This window comes from Takifugu flavidus, chromosome 2 (genome assembly GCF_003711565.1).
Source record: "Takifugu flavidus isolate HTHZ2018 chromosome 2, ASM371156v2, whole genome shotgun sequence".
NCBI classification, from domain to species: Eukaryota; Metazoa; Chordata; class Actinopteri; order Tetraodontiformes; family Tetraodontidae; genus Takifugu; species Takifugu flavidus.
Genome location: NC_079521.1, coordinates 4,943,906 through 4,967,249, shown reverse-complemented (window position 1 = coordinate 4,967,249; position 23,344 = coordinate 4,943,906). Strand labels below are relative to the sequence as shown.

At 42.1% G+C, this 23,344-nt stretch overlaps 1 protein-coding gene and 1 long non-coding RNA gene across 9 annotated transcripts in view; both read left to right on the top strand.

Annotated features, from left to right (window-relative positions):
• LOC130516242 (intersectin-2-like) overlaps window positions 1-22,900 on the top strand; it is a 43,340-nt gene extending 20,440 nt beyond the window's left edge. For 5 of the 8 annotated variants that reach the window (XM_057017195.1, XM_057017180.1, XM_057017171.1 and 2 more), the window contains 24 exons: window positions 2,399-2,553; window positions 2,656-3,512; window positions 3,710-3,831; window positions 3,899-4,153; window positions 4,283-4,467; window positions 10,503-10,558; window positions 10,702-10,868; window positions 10,966-10,996; window positions 11,081-11,202; window positions 11,579-11,675; window positions 11,755-11,949; window positions 14,222-14,343; window positions 14,432-14,538; window positions 14,666-14,849; window positions 15,235-15,333; window positions 15,447-15,530; window positions 15,612-15,695; window positions 15,813-15,875; window positions 16,163-16,312; window positions 16,401-16,519; window positions 16,758-16,840; window positions 16,918-17,001; window positions 17,113-17,286; window positions 17,420-22,900. In XM_057017195.1, coding sequence (XP_056873175.1) covers window positions 2,399-2,553; window positions 2,656-3,512; window positions 3,710-3,831; window positions 3,899-4,153; window positions 4,283-4,467; window positions 10,503-10,558; window positions 10,702-10,868; window positions 10,966-10,996; window positions 11,081-11,202; window positions 11,579-11,675; window positions 11,755-11,949; window positions 14,222-14,343; window positions 14,432-14,538; window positions 14,666-14,849; window positions 15,235-15,333; window positions 15,447-15,530; window positions 15,612-15,695; window positions 15,813-15,875; window positions 16,163-16,312; window positions 16,401-16,519; window positions 16,758-16,840; window positions 16,918-17,001; window positions 17,113-17,286; window positions 17,420-17,568 — 3,744 coding nt within the window. In that variant the 3' untranslated portion in view covers window positions 17,569-22,900. The remainder of the gene's footprint in view (window positions 1-2,398; window positions 2,554-2,655; window positions 3,513-3,709; window positions 3,832-3,898; window positions 4,154-4,282; window positions 4,468-10,502; window positions 10,559-10,701; window positions 10,869-10,965; window positions 10,997-11,080; window positions 11,203-11,578; window positions 11,676-11,754; window positions 11,950-14,221; window positions 14,344-14,431; window positions 14,539-14,665; window positions 14,850-15,234; window positions 15,334-15,446; window positions 15,531-15,611; window positions 15,696-15,812; window positions 15,876-16,162; window positions 16,313-16,400; window positions 16,520-16,757; window positions 16,841-16,917; window positions 17,002-17,112; window positions 17,287-17,419) is intronic. The other 3 variants (XR_008947402.1, XR_008947401.1, XR_008947400.1) reach the window with 3 other exon arrangements.
• On the top strand, window positions 4,474-8,161 carry LOC130516322 (uncharacterized). Its single transcript, XR_008947416.1, has 2 exons — window positions 4,474-6,771; window positions 6,998-8,161. It is a non-coding gene; the product is annotated as an uncharacterized LOC130516322 (long non-coding RNA).
• Window positions 22,901-23,344: the final 444 nt, after the last annotated feature.

Sequence of the window (23,344 nt, the reverse complement as noted above, 5' to 3'; positions counted from 1 at the left end):
ACAATCTGAGACGAGCACAGAAGTCCAATAACAAAACACCACTCGGGTTCAGATCGGGGGGCCGTTCTTCCTAATCACACCTCTCCAGGTCACACTGTCATTGCCAACGTGAGCATTGAAGTCACCCAGGAGGACGAGGGAGCCCCCAGAAGGAGCACTCTCCAGCACTCCCTCTAAGGACTCCAAAAAGGGTGGATACGCTGAACTGCTGTTTGGACCATAGGCACAAACAACAGTCAGGATCTGTCCCCCCACCCGAAGGCGAAGGGAGGCTACCCTCTCATCCACCGGGGTAAACTCCAATATACAGGCACTGAGCTGGGGAGCAACGAGAATTGCCACCCCTGCCCATCGCCTCTCACCATCGGCAACTCCAGAGTGGTAGAGAGTCCAACCCGTCTCGAGAAGACTGGTTCCAGAGCCCTTGCTGTGCGTCGAGGTGAGGCCAACTATATCCAGTCGGAACTTCTCAACCCCGCGCACCAACTCAGGCTCCTTTCCCACCAGAGAGGTGACATTCCATGTCCCTAGAGCCAGTTTATGCAGCCGGGAATCAGACCGCCAAGGTCCCTGCCTCTGGCTGCTACCCAAAACACAATACACCTGACCACCTTGGCCCCTCCTGCAGGTGGTGAGCCCACGGGAAGGGGGTCCCATGTTGCCTCTTCGGGCTGTGCCCGGCCGGACTCCATGGGCAGAGGTCCGGCCACCAGGCGCTCGCCAACGTGCCCCACCCCCAGGCCTGGCTCCAGGAGGGGGCCCCGGTGACCCGCATTCCGGGCAAGGGAAACCTGGTACCAATGTTGTTTTTCGTCATTAGGAGGTCTGGGCTACGCTTTGTCTGATCCCTCACCTAGGACCTGTTTGCCATGGGTGGCCCTACCAGGGGCATATAGCCCCAGACAACGGAGCTCCTAGGATCATTGGGATACGCAAACCCCTCCACCACGATAAGGTGGTAGCCCAGGAGGGGCCCAACCAGACCCAGGCACTTATTTTAGCAAAGTCTGCCCTGGTGTACATGTTACTCTTGGAAAACATTGCACCAGATGTGGCCATGGGGCCAGTGGTGGTCTGTGGTCTGCTCGCCACCAGCGCCACCTCGCGGCCATATCTGAGTTCACGTTGCCGGTGCTGGTATGCCCGGTGCACCTTGGAGAGAAATTTTCTGACATGGCTGCCAACCAGCCTGTCGACCCTGAAATCCTGTGTACAGGCCTCAAGCTCAAGGATGCTGTGGTGCAAGAAGGTTGTCCTACTTTGTCCTCCTTTGCTACTTTTCAACAAATCAGCAAGAAGGATCGTAGGTTGGGTATGTTGGGCGCCCTGATGTTTTGGTACGCTTTTGCATTTCATTATTACGTTGGCATTCCAAAAGTAAACTGGCAAAAACCCACTTCAATGTCATTTTTCATTTTGCCTTGAGAGATATGGATTTTTATATTTATAAGACATATATTATGTGCTTGTAATAAATGTTATATTTGTTTCTAAGCATGATTTATTAGAAGTATGTTGTGTATTTGTTACCCAACGACTGTTTTGCATTTGCATGATTGGTGAATCATGAAGTACTTGTAAAACAGGTTGAGTTTATGTGTTCCATGTGTGTGCTCCATGTTTCAGTACCACTTCAACACATATACAAGATACTGCCAACTTTTTGCATGATTGTTGAAGCCATATAAAAAAACAACAAAATGGTCATGCAAAACTATCTTTACTTCTTTAGTCTGGGATAAATTACCTGAGTTGTGCAAGACATAAAACTGACTTGAGGTAAATGTTGCTCACAATCTATGAATGGACAGAAATTCTGTCCATTTGTCCATGTGCTTTTTGCCCCTGTGCTTTATTTAATAGCACTTTATGTTTGTGTCTTGTGTCAGACTAAATATAACACACTTTTGTAGCACGCACAAGCTTCATTTCGCACACCTTATGAACTTTAATCTTCCTCTTTTTTTGATTCTGCTCCATCTGTGCTCATCATTTATTTGACTCATGATTGCCTTTGTTCTTTGTATTATTTGTCCTTTGCTTTTATGCATCTCCTATCATTTTCCCAAATTTTACAGTTTGTAGTTCCTGAGAAATCTATGGTTTGGGCTGTCTTCTGTCTGCTGGCCTTCCTTTGTGATCTCTTATATTTACTAAAGGTTTTCTTTTTAGGTGTACTTAATAGCACTTGTCACTTCCCATGTCCGTAGGCCATTAGCCTGATTTTATTTATTTTTTGTTAAACCTCTATTCATTATTATATGTTTACAGTTTACTTCACACTATGTAATACACACATTTTATACCCTTACAAGGCATTGTTCTTGTTAGCATGATGATAATTTTTCAGTTCTTTATTTAGTCTCAAATGAGCTGATTTTGTATATGCATCCTTCAGGACCTGAGAGGGAAACAACAAAATCAGCAAACATCACTTGAGAAACTCCGTAGTATCAAAGAGGACAAAAGGCGTGAGCTGATGCAAAGGAAGAAGATGGAAGAAGAGAAGAGGAGAGAGGTGGACAGGAGGCAGAGGGAGGAGGAGGCTCAGAGGTGACATAAAATTCACATAAAATTCTTGTAACTCAGAAAATTCATGAGTGCATCATGGGGCTTGGTCCGTACAACACAATAACTGCCTTCTTTTTACACAAGGCTTATTCAACTGGAAAAAGAACGTCAGTGGCAGGATAAGTTGAGGCTGGATGAAGAACACCAGAAGAGGCTTCAGGAGGAGAAAGAAGCGAAGAAAAGGGAGGAGGAGGAAAAAGAGATACAAGCACTCATCCAGGCTGCTAAGGAAGAGGCAGAACGAGAACTCAGGGCAAAGGAGGAGGCAGAGCGCAAGAAGAGAGAGCTGGAGGAGAGAAAAAGAAAAGAAGAGGAAGAATTACAGAGACAAGTGGAGAGGCGGAGGCAGGAGGAGGAGAGAATGAAGCTGGAGAATGAAAGGAGGCAGTTGGAGGAAGAAAGAAGGAAGCTTGAAGAAGAGAGGAGGAAGGAGGAGAAAAGAAGGAAAGAAGAGGATGAAGAACGATGCAGGAGGGAAGATGAAAGGAAGAGGCTTGAGGAGGAGAGACGTAGAAGAGAAGAAGAGAGGAAAAGGCTTGAGGAGGAGCGAAGAAGGACAGAGGATGAAAGAAAAAAGCTTGAAGAGGAGAGGAAAGAGGAAGAACGCAGAAGAGAGAGGGAGGAGGAGGAGAGAAGAAGACAGAGGGCAGCAGAGGCTGCCATCCGGGACCAAGAGGACAAGAGGATGCGGGAGGATCAGGAGAGGCGAAAGAGGGAGGAAGACAGGAGGAAACTTCAGCAACAGCAAGAAGATGAGAACAGAAAGCAGGAGTTGGAAAGGAAAATCATTGAAGAGGAGTGTAAAAGACAGGAGGAAGAGGAGAAAAGGAAAGCTCAAGAAAGGAGACTGAAAAAAGATGAGACAGCTCATCAGAAGCCTCCAGGCGGAGGAAGAAAGGTGGATGTTCATGCTCTTCTGAGAGGACTGGAAGAGAGGAAAAGTAACCCCCCACACACACATGCACACTATGTGTACACTCTAACCTTGAATTTATATTCTCTCTTAACACTTCAGAAATCACATTTCAGTTGTAAAACAGCAAAACTATGTTACAAACAATGTCTGAATAAATTATGTTCAGCTGTCAATCAAATGCACATGTTTAATTACACAAAATGGAACCTCTCCTCACACCAGGTGGGCAACACAGGACAGCCCAATGCAGGAAGTCAGCAGCTCTAACACAATTTAAAGCGCTCTATCCATTCACTGCTCGGAATGTTGAGGAGCTCAGCTTTGATGCTGATGATGTCATTGAGGTAAAGAAGCACTCTATTCTTCTCCCCTTTATATTTGGTATTAATGTTTTTTGTGTTCTCCTGACAGGTTGATGAGACAACTCAGCGGGAGGAGGGATGGCTGTACGGCAGCAAACAGGGGAAAATGGGCTGGTTCCCAGAGAGCTACGTAGAAAGAGTGACCACAGCAGACATGGCTAATGATTCATCCACTCCTGCTCAGAAACTGTCTATCCAGTCCCAGCTTGTCAGTGCCCTCGAGGCTGCCAAGGCAGCAGGCACAAAATCTGCCTTCACACCGACACACTCCACCAGTGTTGCTCCATCTGACACGCCCGGACAGGTAAAAATATTAAAGCACTTTTATACCTAATGCATACTCTACAGGTCCTTCCACTATTTTAACAACCGGCCTTTTTAAATAATACAAATGTTATAAAATTGGCCTTTGCCTTTCTTGTGTCTTTGTCAGAAAGCAGTGGGTAACCTGTTGGCCCAAGCTCTGTGTTCCTGGACGGCAAAGACAGATAATCATCTCAACTTCAATAAGGATGATGTTATTCATGTGTTGGAACAACAAGAGAACTGGTGGTTGGGACAACTAAAGGATGATCAGGGCTGGTTTCCCAAAACATATGTGACACTGCTGGAAGAAGAGTAAGTTGTTTCTGTTTTTTATTGTTTGTTTGCTTTTTGTTTTAGGGCCCGAGCCACTAATGGTGCGTAAGAAACCTTTTGTAATTGTAATGTTTAATGGGGCACTATTGTTTCTGAACTGTTTGTTTGGACCTAAGCAGGACAAGGTCCAGTGAGGACTCTATTGTTCCTTCTTAGGATTTGCAATTATGGGGGGACTGAACATGTTCATAAACTCATGAAAGATTGCAAAAATATCAGGTCTGGTTAAAATTTTGATATTTTAAAGGTTTCCAACACATTCACAGAGAATTGGCTCAGTAGCACAACTTGCAATTTCAAACCCCATTCACCACATTAGGGTTTTTTGTCATAGGTTGATTGGGTAGGCACAGGTGTCATAGGATGATGCACAAATTACAAAACTTGTGAAGTTAGTTGTAATAGTCTGTGCAGGTGCAGCATACGCCATTACATTATATTGACATTGTTATGAATTTAAAATATTCCTATCTTCTTGCGAGTTGCCAAGCTCGTGAAGAATGACACATAATTACATCTGATGTGGTCATTTACATGGACGGGGCACTATACATCAGTAGTGCCCCCTTTGAATATAAAGGGTGGACCTGCTGTTTACAAGTAAGAGGGCTAAGAATTGAAATTTTATGGCTGAAACACACAACACAAATTCAAAGTAGGGAGCAAACAAGCGGAGAAGACTCTTTCTGCTACCTGGTCTGGTTAAGAAGACAATGGCAGGTATAAAACAGACAAAGAGCACTTACATCATCAATGGGTTTGGGTCAAACTCTGATTTAGTGTTCTTTATAAATTCTTTTTACGATTTGACCAGTTCAACTTCAGTGAGGAAATGAAGAGTTTCTGAAACAGTCTTAGAAATGATCAGCACTTTGCACAAGAAGAAAATTTGTATCATCTCTTTCAAAACAAATAAAATCTCTGGCCCTGATTAAATCAGTGGACAATTGTACATAAGTCATGTGCAAAACAACTTCTGTCTTTCATTACATTTTTAATGTATCACAAAGTCAACAAAGGGTACCCAGGCTGTAAAAACAACCTGAGATTATACCTGTTCCTGAAATAAACAGATATAAATTGATTTTAGACAGGCGGTTGTCACCTCTCTTTAATAAAATAAAAAAGAGGGGAGGGGACCAAACATACACATACACTTGGCCCTATGCATTTTGCTTACAAGAACGGATTGGTCCATCTGTTGGGTAACGTAGTGCGTCACTTCCTGTTTTCGCAATACAGTTCGCTGGTGCATTGTGCAAGACGATTGTTGAAGCCACTTTATTTAAAATTAAATACTCGGGCAACTCTAGTTACTTGCCAGCAACAAGGGGAAATAATTCAAACTAAACAAACACAACTGTCTCTGGATATTTCTTTTTATCTGCCGAGTTGACCCATCATTAGCACTAGCATGGCCTCACCATCTGTTTCACCCGGTGTCTCACCCTGCGTCTGTTCAGTGTGTGAAATGTTTAGCTACTCTTCTGCCTCCTTTAGGGAAGGTAATAGGTGCAGAAAGTTTATTTGTGGCTCTGGAGGCGAGACTTAGTGAACTTGAGACACGGTTCTGCAGCTTGAAGTTTTCTGGAGTTGCGTCAGGTAGCCAGGAGAAGCTGGCTGCTGGCGGAGCTGCCTAGCGTAGCTACAGCTGTCCCCCGGCAGCAACCGAGCAGTCGGCTAACCAGGGCGGCTGGGTGACTGTTCGCAGGAAGTGTAACCATAGAGCAAGGCAAGATCTCTTTTGTGTAAATCCCTGTTAGTGCCCGACCTGATAGCATCATCACATTGATTTATTTTGTCTAACTGAGACTTGTCTTATGGAGGAGGAGTATGTTTGCTTAAATGAATCTACTCCTCCTACCCATCTTAATTATCATATTCTGCATGGTACTGGTCAAGGAGGCAGCAATCTATCATTCCAAGGTATTAATTAATCCTAGACCCAAACATGGCTCTGGTTCATTAGAGAGCCTGACTCTTGGCATCACCCATCTGAACTGGAGTACAGAAAAGCCACTTTTGTTTGTAGTTGTATATGCGGCCCCCTGCTGGGCCACATTCAGAGTTCCTGTCTGAGTTCTCTGACCTCTTATCTGACTTGGTCCTCAGAATAGATAAAGTCATTATTATTGGAGACTTTAATATCCATGAAGACATTGTAAATGACAGCTTGGCTTTCCAAATGGCTTCATTTCTGTCACCCTGCTGGGTCATGGCTTCCTTTCCTCTCCTCTCCGAGTAGATCAGTGATGATGTTATTTCTTGTGCTTCTCTCTCTCTGTATCCATCTGCAGGTACTATCACTGCCTCCATAGCTGTATGCTGACCTACTCACCACAAACCCCACTGACCCATTCAACTCCTACACCAGCACTTAACGATTTCCATGATCTCTGCCTATTCAATCAATCAATCTTTATTTATATAGCGTCTGTTACAATCAAAATAGTTTCTAGGTGCTTTACAGAATCCCAGGCCCTGACCCCCAACAAGCAACAGTGGCAAGGAAAAACTCCCCTTTAACAGGATGAAAACTTGAGCAGGACCGGGCTCATGTAGGGGGACCCTTCTGCTGATGGCCGGCTGGGTAGAGAGAGAGGAGAAGGGGGAGGACAGGTAGAGGAGGGAATAGGCAGAGATCATAGAAATACATTAATTATATTAATTATAATAAACTGACAGTGGAGTTGAGTGGCTCAGTGTGGTCGGCAATACCTATAGATGAATAGAGGAGAGGAGAGGCAGCCATGACCCTGCAGGGTGACAGAGGTCTTTCAGTGATCATGTTTCAGCCTCGGCCTATAGCAGCACAACTAAGATGTTAAGCTAATAATTAGATGACCCTCTAAGTATGATAATTTGTCTGTCTAGGATAATGACTGGAACTACAGAATTAGTGATAAGCTTTTTGAAAGAGGAGGGTTTTAAGTCTAATCTTAAAAGTGTAGTGGTATGAGAAAGTTTGGGCACCCTTGACAATTGGCATTATTTTTATTCACCAATCATTGGGTGTTTTAATTCACAACTTCATTTTGATATATCAAATAACTGATGAACTCAATCATATTTCAGAAGTGAAATGAGGTTTATTGGGTTAACAAAAATGTGCAATATGCCCCAAAACAAAAAAAGGTCTGTGCATAAATTTGGGCACCTTAATAGAAAAATCATATTAGGATGATGGTATATTGGCCCATTCCACCTGGCAAAACCTCTGCAATTCAGTGATGTTTGAAGGATTCCGAGCATGGACAGCCTGCTTCAGGTTATCCCACAGATTCTCGATGATATTCAAATCTGGGGACTGAGATTAACATTAATCAACCAAATTGGAAACCATGCCAAAACTGTCTTTTTATTTGATTTTATCTTGATTTATTTTATTAGGGGATCGAGGATATGCCCTGGCTCCCTGGTTGTTGACACCACTGACCAACCCTCAGACTCCACAGGAGTTTTATTCAATCAGATGCATGCGCGCAGTCGCTCCACCATTGAACGCACCATCGGCATGTTAAAGGGGCGCTGGATGTGTTTAGACACAGAGCCACAACCCCGTGAGGATGTGCGTCCTGACGCAATGATGGGGCCAGACTGCAGGCACGCGGTTCACGTTCGAGCGCGATTAATTGCCCGTTTGTGAATAAAATGCATTATTGTCACAATCCGAGCACAGCTTTTACACGTTTATTTTTTTTTACATTCTTCTTTTTTTACATTCTCGTTGATTTCTTTAAGCGTGTTGGCTATAGTCATCAGGGTTGAGGCAATTTTATCAAGCGTGTTAGCCATCCTTTCTTGATTGTTCAACACGGCGTCAGAAATCAGGCGTGGAGAGGCAAGCTTTGGGCATTTCGCTTTGGGCATTTGGCTGCTTTCTGCTCTGTCTACAGGGTCCTGCTGCAGTTCCTTTTATGGGCATTAGTGGGCAGTGACTTATGCTAATCGTATGTTAATTAGACTCACCTGGCACACGCTTTCAACTTACGAACAGATGGCATTCATCAATCTAAGAACACAGCTGCGAACAATTCTGGGGCTTACGAACGCGTTGGTGAATCCGACGTAGGGTTTTCTTAAAAAACTTCTTAAGGACAACTTAAGAAAGAATCTAAGAAGATTCGTAAGAACATATTGGTGAATCGGGCCCATTGTCTTGTTGAAACACCCATCCCCGGCGCAACTTCAACTTTGTGACAGACTCTTGAACATTATTCTCAAGAATCTGCTGAGGGATTCTGTAAAGCACCTAAAAACTATTTTGATTGTAACAGACGTTATATAAATAAAGATTGATTCAATCAATCAATCAATCAATCTTTAGTTATATAGCGTCTTATACAATCAAAATTGTTTCAAGGCGCTTTCCAGAATCCCAGGGCCTAACTCCAGACAAGCAACAGTGGCAAGGAAAAACTCCCCTTTAACAGGAAGAAACCTTGAGCAGGACCAGGCTCATGTCGGGGGACCCTTGTGCTGATGGCCGGCTGGGTCAAGAGAGAGGAGAGGGAGAGGAGAGGAGAGGAGAGGAGAGGGAGAAGGAGAAGGAGGGGGAAGAGGAGAGGAGAGGAGAGGAGAGGAGAGGAGAGGAGAGGCACAGAAACACACACAAAAATACACTATACAATGGGCCAGCGGGGCCGGAGGTCATCATGCAGCTCCGAAGGCGGCGATACCTGTAAATAAATAGAGAGGGGGGGGGGGGGGAGAAGCAGAAAAACTACACAGGAATCATCATAACTAGTCTGCTTGATGAGGAGGAGGAAAGGAGAGGAGAGGAGAGGAAACCATGACCCAGTGGGGTGACAGAGGACTGTCAGGTGATCATGTTTCCGGACCCCGGCAGCCTTGGCCTATAACAGCATAGCTAAGATGTGACCTAACGATTAGACGACCCCCTAAGTATGATAATTTGTCTATGATAGTAACTGGAACTACAGAATTAACAACAATAAGCTTTTTCAATGTAAAAAAAGCCTGTAATGATCGATCGATCGATCGATCGATCATTACAGGACCCTTAGAGGTGTTTTAGATGCCATACTTATCCCACCAAACCTTTTATTTAACATCTGGAAGTGAAAAAAAATCCCATGTTAGAATGCCTTTCTTTAATTTTTCATCAGCTTTTAACACCATCCAACACATCCACTCACATTGTAGCTATGAAGCTTACTGAGTACATTAGCTGAACTGATTTAATTAGAACACAGAGTGAATGGCATCTTCTCTGAGTCATGTTTCTCTACTAACTCAACTCCATTTTCCTTTTTATTCTTTAGACAAACATGTCGACTTTTGATAAAAATGCATATTTTAAAATTTGCAGATGATGCTGTTATTGTGAGTTTCCAGTCTATGAGGATTTTATTGGATGGTGTGACCTTTCTTTTTTGTTTTGCCTTCAGAAACTGTCCTCAGTTAATATTGACCAACCTTTGCTGACCCTATTATAATCCATTGCATTGATGTGGTCATTAAAGGCTTCCACTTCTTTTGTCTTGACTTTAACCACTTTAACCTGTCCACATGCCTAAACCAGTGGCTTGGCATAGTCCCAGAGAAAGAGGTCAGTGATCTTTCATTGCCGAGATAGCCAAGTTCTGTTGGAGAGTGTGAATTCCTGGGAAAGTCGTTTCTTCACTCGACTTGCCCGGTAATTGCGTCTAAGGGCGGGATGCAGGTGAACTGTGAGGTGACATCATAGGAAACTGTGTTTAATTTGAGGTTCCTTGCCTTATCGGCAAAATCTGGGGCGTTCTTAACATGGTGTTCAGTTTTCCCAAGCTGCTGGTCAGGATGAGGCACAGGGGTGCAGGCCTGCACTCCTGATGCTGCTGATAATTGGTCTGAGGAGGATGCCTTCCATATGGATCCTGGGGAGGCCATATATATGAAGTGTCAATGATTTGGTCCTTCTCCAGTTGTTGAAGCCACAAGGTTGCATGTTTGAAATGATTTGAAGTGATTTAAAAGCATAAAAATGTATTGTTTTGCCATTGTTTTTACAGCATGAAGGGTTCTCCTCCTGATGCCTCAGAGTCTAGTGACAGTCTGCAACTTGAAGGTACAAAAACATCTACAGAATCAACAACTTGATTTGCTTCAACCAGTATTTGATCTTCCTGTATATACTGTAGCACATGTTTGTTTGAGTATTAGCTTTTCTTATCCAGTTGTCTGCCTAAGCTGATTTTTTTTATTTCACAGAATATGTGGCACTATATACTTATGAGTCTCCTGAACCTGGTGATCTGACATTTAGAGAGGGTGATGTGATCTTAGTGAGCAGGAGGGAGGGCGAGTGGTGGAGTGGCTCAGAAGGGGATCGCATGGGGCTCTTTCCAGGCAACTATGTCAAACCAAAAGAGACTGATGTAAGAACAGTCAAGACAGCCAGTCTGACCCATCCGTGCTTTGAATTTAGTGTACTCTTATCAAAAATTTTAAATGCTGTTATCTATATTATTTTAGATGTCAAGCACATCTGGGAAGAAGAAACCAGGTAAGTTTGCCATTTAATCTCAATGTCTTTTATAAGATTTTTTATGCAATCTGAAGCTTAATACAAGATCATTTGTATGAGTAGAGATTGCCCAGGTGGTCAAGGCCCACTCTTCCTCCTACCCTGAACATCTGACTCTTGAAAATGGCCAGCTCATCCTTATTCTTAGCAAGAATGCCTCTGGTTGGTGGCTTGGAGAACTACAGGTCAGTGTAAACTGCTGTTCAGTGGATAACATTGTCATTCACTTGCTTTATTTTACAACACTGTGGCAGCAGTGCATTTCAAGCCTGTGTAATGCCTTGAAAACAACTATGAAATCACTATGCTGCAGTAGGATTTACAGATAATTTCTGGTTTGCCTACCCAGTACTTAAGCCCCATTTAGTGGTAGTAGCAGGGTTTTGCAATGAAAATAACACACTGTCTTTTACTATGAACATAAATTAAAATTTAGTTTGATTATTAAACTTCAACCTGACGACAGGCCACTACACCTGGACTGTATGGATGAAACTCCACGCTCAAGGCTGGAGTGGGTGAATGGAGCTTTAATCTTTATTTCTGTGTCTCTCACTTAAGGCCCGTGGTAAAAAGCGTCAGAAGGGCTGGTTCCCTGCCTCTCATGTGAAAGTACTGGGATCTCAGAGTGGCAAGTCTACATCAGCCCCGCAACCTGGTAAAACACATACAGACCTGATATGATGCAACCAGTGTTCTAGTGTCCTTTGCTGACCTCAATCATGCTATTCTTTCAGTCTGTCAGGTGATATCCCTGTACGACTACACAGCCGCCAACAGAGACGAGATGAGCTTCACGAAAGGTCAAATCATCAGTGTTTTAGACAAGAATGATCCTGATTGGTGGAAAGGAGAGCTCAATGGGGTCACCGGTCTCTTCCCAACAAATTATGTGAAGATGACCACAGCAGATTCTGACTTCAGTCAACAGTGTAAGTAAATCCCTCAGTGTCATGATTATTCAAACAATGAATGATACACAAAAGGGCAGTTGCTTTAAGCCACTCTATCCTACTAAACCATCAAGTAAAGCTTCTCTCTTGTCACCATAGCCTAGTTTTTACAAGCCCTATGTTCCTCCTTCTCTTTTTACTCATTTGTTTATATACTTGTCTTTCACCTCTTTCTATTTCCTCTTCTAGGATGATAGAAAGCCCTCCTCTTCATCCTGTACTCGTTGACTTCTGTCTGAAATGACACAGTGTGTGTTGTACTTGCTACAAACTGAGTACCCAAATCCACATTCTACTACCAAAGTGAGAAAATTTTGTACATTTAATGTTGAGGATACAGTTGAGTTAAGGTTAGGGTTATGGTTAGGGGGTTGCTGGGAGGGTTAGGATAAGGACCTGGGGGATCTGCTATGCTTATGAGTGTCCCCACAAAAATTAAAGTGTGGGTGTGGGTGTGTGTGTGTGTGTGGTGTGTGTGTGTGTGTGTGTGTGTGTGAGTGAGTGAGTGAGTGAGTGAGTGAGTGAGTGAGAGTGAGAGAGTGAGAGTGAGAGTGAGGTGAGAGTGAGAGTGAGAGTGAGAGTGAGAGTGAGAGTGAGAGTGTGAGAGTGAGTGAGAGTGAGAGTGAGAGTGAGAGAGTGAGAGTGAGAGTGAGTGAGTGAGTGAGTGAGTGAGTGAGTGAGAGAGTGAGAGAGTGAGAGAGTGAGAGAGTGAGAGAGAGAAAAGCTACCATAACCAGTGTATGTGTTTCCTGTAAATAAATTAGAGCCTGAACACATTGGTTACAGTTTGGAGTCTTAACAGGTGGTAAATCATCCTTGTAGTTGTTTAGAAAATGAAGCCAAAGGGACTGTATGTGGGCCTCTGTCTCTCTTGTCCTTGTTTGATTCTTCTTTAGTTAAATTCTTTCCCCTTAATGCATTTCTTGCCTCACCTTCTTTCCTTTTTACTTTGCCCCTTTTCCCCTCAATCTTTATCTTTTTTCTCAGTTTTGTTCCAGAGCATCTATCTCTCATTACAGCAATATCTTCTTTTTGAAAAAATACAAGATGATATTCAGATTGATATCTTGATTGGCGTTTTTGGTTTTGTTGTTTTGGAGAAAGCATCTGCTTTTGGTTAGAGTATTCACTGATTCACTTTGATTTTTGCGTGTATATGTATTTTTTCATGTATTTTACTGGGATTATTTTCATTCTGATTAATACTGAGGATATTAAACACTATACATTATCAATTACAATGTTTTGATGCCGGAAAAGAAAGTGATGCCCACCTTTGACATGTTTCCTTTGTTCAATTCATAAGCAGTTTTAACTCTGCTGGTGCGTTCGTGTCTGCATGTGTGTGTGATTAAGAGATGTTTGTATTGTCAACAATGCACCTGATTAAAATGGTCAGATTACACCACACGAACAACACTGACCATCATTTTTGTTAGTTCAGGGTAAAGGAGGTGTTATGGAAAGGTCTGAGACATCTGAGATTTTCTCTAACATGCATACATACATACATACATACATACATACATACATACATACATACATACATACATACATACATACATACATACGTATTCAGCAATTTCACATACATACACACACGCGCGCCATAACACCTTCATGTTGTGTGTGTGTGTGTGTGTGTGAGAGAGAGAGAGAGAGAGAGTGTGAAATTGCTGAATGAGAGGAGGAAAGTATGTGTTCTTTGGGGAGGAACCTGTTTTGGTACAAACAGATTTGGTTGACCAGAAGTTTTAGCAGTGAGATGATAACAACATGGAATTAGAACAAGGGCAACAGGACCCACTGTTGAAACTGCCTGTGATGTTGAGACAGATTTGGGATTATAGCGATGACACTACAAAGCAGATTTCACTTTCTAAATCTTTGGAATGAGCTACCTTGTCAAACTGAAGGAACAGATGAGGAAAAAGAGGGGACAGAGAGGGACCATCAGTCAGCTAATAAGGACATTTCACAATGGCATAATGAGCGCTTGGTATCAGGTAAGTGGGTTTTTTTTTTTGTTTGTTTATCTACATATGTGGGGTCTGAACCTTGGGGCCTGATCATCTCTATATGGCCAAAATTTTGGTCTGATACACTGCTTAGTGTCCTTTTTCTCCCTCACTGTATTGTCCCTCTGAACATTTTCATTCCTAGCAAGTGGTGTGCTTTAGGTTGTCATATTTTCTTGAATTGATACAATCAAGCAAATAAACCCTGCATTTGTTTTCCCATTTTTCTTCAGGGTGTGCTGACCCAAACAGTCTGGACTCTCTGAGCCTTCAGGAGAAAAAGAGACAAGGTTACATCCATGAATTGATAGAGACTGAAGAGCGATATGTGGAAGACCTCCAGATAGTGCTAGAAGTAATGGATTTGGGTGCTATTGAAGTACTCATTTAAACGGCATAGTTTACAGCATAATTCCCAACTTTTCTGTCATGTGTTTGTGTAGGTTTTCCACAGACCAATGTTAGAGTCAGGGCGGCTGAAGGATTTTGAGATGGCCATGATCTTCGTTAACTGGAAAGAACTGCTGGCCTGCAACACTAAACTTGTAAAGTATGTATGATCAAGTGAATGAGGTCTTGTGTAGGCAGTCTTTCTTGTAGTCAATAAATCATACACTGTTTTAATGCTTTGGCATAGTGCACTCAGTCTTTTGAGCTGTCAATTTTAACTTGTGCAGGGCACTGCGAGTTCGTAAGAAAACAGCAGGGGAGAACACGCCAGTACAGATGATTGGAGATATCCTTGCTGCAGAGCTTTCCCACATGCAGCCCTACATCCGCTTCTGCTCCTGTCAGATCAATGGAGCCACATTGCTTCAGACTCGCATCAACAATGATCCAGACTTCAAGACTTTCCTTAAGGTGAGATGTGATGAGGAATAGATGAAGGTAAATGCATAGAGAATCTACATTGACATAAATGCATAAATACTCGCTGAATGGCAGTAGAAATAACCTGCGTCAATGGTATGATTATTGTTAATATGGTAAAGATATACAACTTGTATATTTACTGTCATCATATGGAAATTTGGACAATGGTAGCTCAGTTTTTTGGGGAACTGGGCTGAGACGCAGAGGATTCTTCAAATCAAATGCATTTCTTCCTATTGATTGTAATTTCTTATATGACATAAGAAGTTCTACTGATGTGGTTTATTTTAAGGTTTAATTAGAAGTGAATTTGAATTTTAGCTAAGTAAATGTTGTTAATACACTGCTGTTGTGCTGTTTTTTCCACCATTAGAAGATTGCTACAGACTACAGGTGTAAAGGCATGCCACTGTCCAGCTTCCTGCTGAAGCCCATGCAGAGAATCACGCGGTACCCACTGCACATCAAAAATGTGGGTCATCCTAAGTGTTTTTTTGTTCTCTCCTCCTCATGAAAGAATAGACTTTTTGGTGTTATTGTGCATAATATATTAAAGATTTGACAGTTCATGCTGTGTGTGTTTAGATCCTGGAGTGCACTGCAGAAGGCCACACTGACCAGATTCCTCTGACAGAGGCTCTGGAGAGGGCAGAAGAGCTTTGCCAGCAGGTTTGGCTTACATCTGCTTTCCTTATTGCTCAAATTCTTTTGAAAATTTGTTCTTCATGTTTGCATAATTGCATGAACCAGGTAAATGAAGGCGTGAGAGAAAAAGAAAACTCTGACAGATTGGAGTGGATTCAGACACATGTACAATGTGAAGGCACAGCAGAGGTATTATGTTCATTTTTCATTTTAATCATTGTCAGTTAGCAATAAATGAAAAAAGTTGCTCTAAAAAAACAATATTGCATTTAACAATATTGCATTTTGTTTGCATTCTTTGAACAGAACCTGGTCTTTAACTCCCTCACCAACTGTTTGGGTCCCAGAAAGCTGCTGCACAGTGGCAAGGTAGGGGAAAAGTCCAATGTGACCGAAAAAGTAACTCTTTATTATTATTTCATGTGACACATCAGAGTTACTGCAAGGGACACAGTGTTTTAAAGTAGCAGAAATGCAGCAGGAGCACTCATTTTATAGTATGATGCACACACAAACCTAGAAGCTGAAACTGGGGGATTAACTATTTAAAGAAGCAACACTGCAAAGTACAGGTGTTTCATTCCACTTGAAGTAGTGAAATAGAGTTAAATTATTAAGCTGATGCAATGGTAAATAATTTACATGTGTCTTTCCAGATGTACAAAGCCAAGAGTAACAAGGAACTCTGGGCTTTCCTCTTAAATGATTTTCTGCTGTTAACTTATACGACTAAACAGTTCACATCATCTGGGCCCGATAAATTGTTCAGCAACAAGAACAATGTCCAGCTCAAGATGTACAAGCCGGTATATCACACAGTGATTGATCATTATCAGATTTCTTTCATTTTTGATATCGTATTTACCCCTATATGATGTTGACCTTCTCCTGTAGCCCGTGCTCCTCAATGAAGTACTGGTGAAGCTGCCCGACCCTTCCAGCGACGAGCCCATCTTCCACATTTCACACATTGACCGAGTTTACATACTCAAAACTGAGAATATCAATGAACGGTAATAGAACCACATAGAAAAAACATCTGAGCCAATGCATGACTCTGAAATTAAAGAGTGTTTCAACATAGGAAATGTATTATATTTTATATTATATTTTGGGAGATCTAATCTGGTTAATTAACATTGGCTTAAACTGGTGAAGAACTGTTTTTCTTTTATATGCAAAGATGTTTCTGTAGACAGATGAATGATGGGACTTTTTCTAATTTTATTCACGATGACTATGTGTTTGCAGGACAGCGTGGGTTCAGAAGATCAAGGCAGCATCTGAAGAATTCATTGAGACTGAAAAGAAGCAACGGGAAAAGGCTTACCAAGGTTTGTCACCAAACTCACACAACTTTAATGATGGCAGCATAGATCCAGTAGACTAACCTGCCTGGGTGTGTTTCCAGCACGCTCAGTGAAAGCAACTGGAATAGGCAGACTTCTTGTCACCATTCTGGAAGCAACAGAGCTAAAAGCAGCCAAACCCAACGGTGAGTGTGGACATGCATATATCAAGATTCCTGTGTTTAATGACAAAAAAAATCACGATTGCAGCAGAATCCAAATGTGAATGATGATCTGTCCTGAATAAAATAATTTAGGTAAAAGTAACCCTTACTGCGAGGTGACCATGGGAGCTCAGATCTTCACGTCCAGGACACTTAATGACACTTTGAACCCTAAGTGGAACTTCAACTGTCAGTTTCACATTAAAGACATTTATCAGGATGTCCTTTGCATCACTATTTTTGAGAGAGACCAGTTTTCACCTGACGGTCAGTTTTCAACATGTTTTCTATGCTATAACTTCTTGATCGTCCTGTTATTTGTCTTCTACAAATTTTCGACTCAAAAAAAGGAAGAAATTCAGGTCCTGTTAATCCAATTCATTTTCTAATGTTTCTTCAGAATTCCTTGGTCGGACTGAGGTGCCTGTGGCAACCATAAAGAAAGAGTTTGAAAACAAGGGAGCTGTCACACGTCGTCTTTTGCTTCATGAAGTTCCTACAGGAGAAGTGTGGATCCGCCTGGACCTGCAGCTTTATTGCAGCAAATGAACCCCTGATACCACTTCCTGCTGAGAATTTTAAATTTGTTTGTTTTCTTTGTGTTTAGTAGCAATTAACAGAGCTACGCTTCAGCCACACAGGGAGGGATCCAGTCCTAACAGGCTTAATACTGACTAACACACCTGAGCCTTGCTTTGTGCATCATGCCTTAATAATTCATTATCATTCAGCATTTATAACTCCTCCTCTGCTGTTGGCCTTCTCTGTAAGGATCGCTGACCCCTTTTTTCTGTCCTCGCTCATAGCTTCAGAAGCAGGAATAAGCGGTGCATTACGACCCTCTTTGCGGTAATAATTTATGACCTTTAGAAGGCTAGAATAGGACAGGTCATCGTAATTCTATTAATAATGTTGAATTTAATTATAGTGGCCTGTTTAAGTTAAAGAAGAGGCCATTTAAGAGCTATGAATTAAGGTAACAGTTGTTGAACACAGCACGTATCTGCTAATATTTGGTTATTGACTGATTCTGACTGATATTAAATACAATGAGGGATAGAAGTTCAGTATGCAGTCTGTTTACTACTGTAGATCTCAGGATGTGTCCAGGCTTTTGATTTGTGTGTGTGTGTCTTTAGTCTGGTTGAACTTTGTGTTCAGGAAATAGAAGCCGACATTTTACACAGAGGCATTTTGAGGCTGAATTTCTTTTACATTTATCCATTCATCCATCCATCCTCTACCACTGCGGGGGCAGCAGCCTAAGCAGAGAGGCCCAGACTTCCCTCTCCCCAACTACTTCTATCAGCCTTTTACATTTATTCGGCCTCAATGCAAGTTCTAATGTTGGATATTGGTTGTGATTTTACTAATGAGATTAATTTATTTCACCTTTTCCCCCTTAATTTCTGTTCTGCTAGTGCCATGTAGTTACTGTGCATATTAAAGTAGTGGGGGGGCGTGCTGATCTTCAAAACTGGGGTAGTTTCTGGTCCACCCCCTGAGTCACAGAAGCTGTTCCTGCTCTCTTTCACAGTAGGAAACAATTCCAAGAGGTCAGTATTTTTGGGCAGCCCAGAGTGTCAGATATCTGTTAACTTCAATCCCTTTAAGTCTTTGATGCCTCAAAATTTTCTTTTGCAAAAAATCATTCTTAAAATCTAAATGTGTGAGTCATAAATTATATTATTGGCTGTTTTTGTGCATTGCTTTGAATTTAATATTGATTTCTACTCTATCCAATTTATTTTTCTTTCTAAGTGGATAATACCGAAGTGTTGTATTTATTGCTTTCGTGTGACAGCAATTCGACTTGCTTGGTCATCTTGGATAATCAGTGTTCGTGTATGAGCTCATGCCTCACATATTACTGGAGATGATTTTATTTGGCATGGTTTTGATTTGTGTTTGATGTTGGGTTTGCTGTTTTGCCTGTTACTGAGTTTATCTCTTTCGACACTTTTTGAATCCTCTGCAAAACTTGTGGGAAATGTTGAAATTTGCGGTGTCATTTTTTTGTCTTCTGTGTTGGGGTGTAAGTATGTAAATCAGTTTGTCAGATCAATCTGAGTCTGCTTTAACCTGCTGTTTGTGCTAACTTTTTCCTCCTTGTGGCATTTTTTATTTTAAAAAAACGGGGCTTTTTGAATCAAATTAAAGACATTCAAAAATAAAAAAGGGTTGTTTAAATGATAGTTTCTGCACAATGAACACGCTAGAGAGCTAATTCTTTGTGCATTGAAATGGAATTTTATTGTGAAATGTAAATTGAGTGCAAAAGGAAGAAATTGAAATGGAATTTTATTGTGAAATGTAAATTAAGTGCAAAAGGAAATGGGGGGTTGAAATGGAAATTTAGGAGAGCAGATGAGGTCCATTTGCCACCTGAATCCACCAAAGGTGATTCATCCTCAAACCCCGCAATCTTAAGGAGGAGGAGGACCCAGTCGGTCCCGATCGACGGTCACAGGATTCCTCGAATTCCACGGCTGAATTTAAATTGGTAAGACGTATTTATCCTAATATTTGGAACGAATTACTGCGTAGGATAGACGCTAACCGGCGAGTGCCGCTAAACAGCTTAAATAAATATGAAAATCCTGTGAGATCATTGAGGCAAGACCAGGTATCAAAGTGTAAATCCTGTGAGATCATTGAGGCAAGACCAGGTAATAAAGTGTAAATCCTGTGAGCAAGAAAAGAGGCAAGACCAGGCAGTGGTGGGCCGTCAGGGCCTGCAAGGCCTTCTCTGCTGGCCTAAAAATATCTGAATCACAGACTGGTGTTAATTATATTTTGTCCATGAATACGTATTAAATAATTCCAAATGGTCTGTCCGCTTCCTTTCATTGCTAGCCCCCTGGTTGCGCTGCTTCCAGACGTGTATTTTCATATTTAAGCATTTAACCAATCACATTTCAGCCACTATTTGTTGCCAAGGTCAGAGAAATCTGCCTGTAGGCCTTCACAATCAGTTCTGCGGACCCTGTAGCATATAATAAATTTCGATCAAACTGTTGTTCAACCAATTGGCGAGTTGGCGACACCAAGGCCCTCTAGCAGGCGTATGGAAAAGTCAGCGTCTTCACACGCTTTGATTGGATAGTCAGAGTGTACTAGCCAGAGCTAGTAAACTGCATCTGTAGCGAGCTCCACAAGCAAAGATATTGTGTTGATTTAATAGCTGTTTTGTCAACCCACAATGGGAGTGCTTGTTATTTTGCCACTGATCGACATGGTGTTTGGAGCCACACTGGATTTGTAAATTTGACTTGCCTAACTAAGGCAGCAAAGCACTGCCGGACACTAACAAGCAACGGTGCTTTCCAAGACTTTTGGGAAAACCAGAGTGGATCTACAGCTGAGTGAGCAAGTGTGCAGGGAAACGGAGCTCCACAACAAAAAGGTGAAGCCCTATAGTGAATTAAAACTTATGCCAGAAATACGACAGGGCAGGCTCGACTTTCAGCATTAGCTTCGATGGCGATAGAAAAGGACTTCTTGATGGAACTGAAACGCACGGATAATCTGCACAATAGAGTACCGGTAATTGAAATCTTGAGGAAAGGAGGATGGATTTTGTGTACAAATCAGGATTTTTGGTGAGTAAAATGTTGCTATATTCCTAAATAATATTACAATTTTATCAGGTTATTTTTGATGCTTTTTTATGTGTGTCGCAGCTGTACCTGCAGTAGACGTTATATAGCCTTAAAATAGTTGAGGGTTGGATTGAGTCAGACAGAGCACGCTTTGGACGCTGTCCTTCTCCCCTCACAGATCGCGATCTGTAAATGCACCACTCACACTAATCTCTCTGACCCTGCATCTGCAGAAATCTCACTAAATCTCTTTCAGAAATCCGGGCACGAGTGAAAGCAGCACTGCCGTCTCAGTGGACCAACAGCTCCATCCGTTACATCCAGGGGACTACGTGGTGATCAAGGACTTCCGGAGGACCAGGTGGAACCAGAAAAGGTGGCAAGGCCCATTCCAATTCCTGCTGATGACTCAGACCGCGGTGAAAGTAGCCGAGAGAGCGTGGATACACGCGTTCCACTGCAAGAAGGTGCCAGAACCGAAGGAGCCGGTCAGTAGGCAGTGAAACTAGCGTCCCTGCTGCTCCAAGTGGCGTGCCAAGCCACCAACGAAAGAACAAGATGAGCCTCCAAGGAAAGCCTTTACATCCCAGGCGACGGACCGACCTGATCCTGAGGAAATTCCTGTGTGTCCTGGGTGTGATATCAATCGCAGCAGTACTACTCATCTTCTCCCTAGCACCACACAAGAAACCGGACTTTACAATTCATCCGAATGTGAATTGGAAGAGGGTTATAAAGATGGACTAAGTTGCTGATGTATTTCAAGTTTACTGCCAAAATCAGGTTGATCCAAGTAGGATCAAAAGGGGGAAATTGAAATGGAATTTGATTGTGAAATGTAAATTAAGTGCAAAAGGAAGGGTTGAAATGGGAAATTTAGGAGAGCAGATGAAGTCCGTTTGCCACCTCATGCATTTGCAAGAAACAAAGGGCCAGATTCACGAAGCGTTCTTACGAACAAATTTGTTCTTAAGTCCCACTTACGAACAGTTGACGAAGATTGTGGCATTCACCAATTTCTTCTTATCCTGGATTTATTCGTAGGTAATGTTGGATCGCAGTACCTCTCGTGTGTCACTGCCAATCCGCGTGTTCTTTAAATGAAGACTTCAAGTAAACAAATGTCAATTTCAAAATGTATTTAGCAAACAGATGTATTTAGCAAACAGATGTATTTAGCAAACAGAATCAATTCAAGATACAAATATTACAGAGCTCTGGGCCAGTTCATAACCCTAGCAACAACAAAGTCAATTGTCAGGGCATGAAGTCTGACGACCTAACTATCCCTTGACCCAGTCTTATATAGAAAGACATATGTAAATTATTGATGCTAATTCAGTCCAATCCAGTCCTTCTTCTTGGATGACCCCATCTTCTTCTTCCAGCCTCCTTTGGTGTTGGTGTGGTCCTTCTTGTCCATTATCTTCTCCAGATGTCCAGGTCCGAAGTCATATTCCTGCCAAGGAACTTATCAACACCAGTAAACTACGTTGTCATGTTTTACGATGGGGATCTACCATTTCCTGCCTGGCTGGCTCCAACTGTCTGACCAGTCTTCAGGTCAAGGAAGGGTCAACTGACTTGCTTATGTGTATTCCTACTAAAGAGTATATAGTATTCCTAACTTCTAAACTAACTGTAACATAAAACAAAACATATAGTATAACACATGCTAATAGGATAAAAGATGCTAACAAGATAAAATATTTCTCTTCAGTAAGAACAAATCCTACGAACACTCAGGAGTACTCTTGCGCACATTTCAGTGCCGACATGTTGGCATGGTTGTGTTTTCTTCTCTTGTGCAGTTCAATAAAATTCAATATTACAATGATAATTCTGTCATATTTATTTGTTTATTTCCTATTTTTGGTGATTTACGGAGAATTTTAAAATTACGTAAATGTGCCAATGACTTAACATTAATCAACCAAATTGGAAACCATGCCAAAACTGTCTTTTTATTTGATTTTATCTTGATTTATTTTATTAGGGGATCGAGGATATGCCCTGGCTCCCTGGTTGTTGACACCACTGACCAACCCTCAGACTCCACAGGAGTTTTATTCAATCAGATGCATGCGCGCAGTCGCTCCACCATTGAACGCACCATCGGCATGTTAAAGGGGCGCTGGATGTGTTTGGACACAGAGCCACAACCCCGTGAGGATGTGCGTCCTGACGCAATGATGGGGCCAGACTGCAGGCACGCGGTTCACGTTCGAGCGCGATTAATTGCCCGTTTGTGAATAAAATGCATTATTGTCACAATCCGAGCACAGCTTTTACACGTTTATTTTTTTTACATTCTTCTTTTTTTTACATTCTCGTTGATTTCTTTAAGCGTGTTGGCTATAGTCATCAGGGTTGAGGCAATTTTATCAAGCGTGTTAGCCATCCTTTCTTGATTGTTCAACACGGCGTCAGAAATCAGGCGTGGAGAGGCAAGCTTTGGGCATTTGGCTGCTTTTTGCTCTGTCTACAGGGTCCTGCTGCAGTTCCTTTTATGGGCATTAGTGGGCGGTGACTTATGCTAATCGTATGTTAATTAGACTCACCTGGCACGCGCTTTCAACTTACGAACAGATGGCATTCATCAATCTAAGAACACAGCTGCGAACAATTCTGGGGCTTACGAACGCGTTGATGAATCCGACGTAGGGTTTTCTTAAAAAACTTATTAATAACAACTTAAGAAAGAATCTAAGAAGATTCTTAAG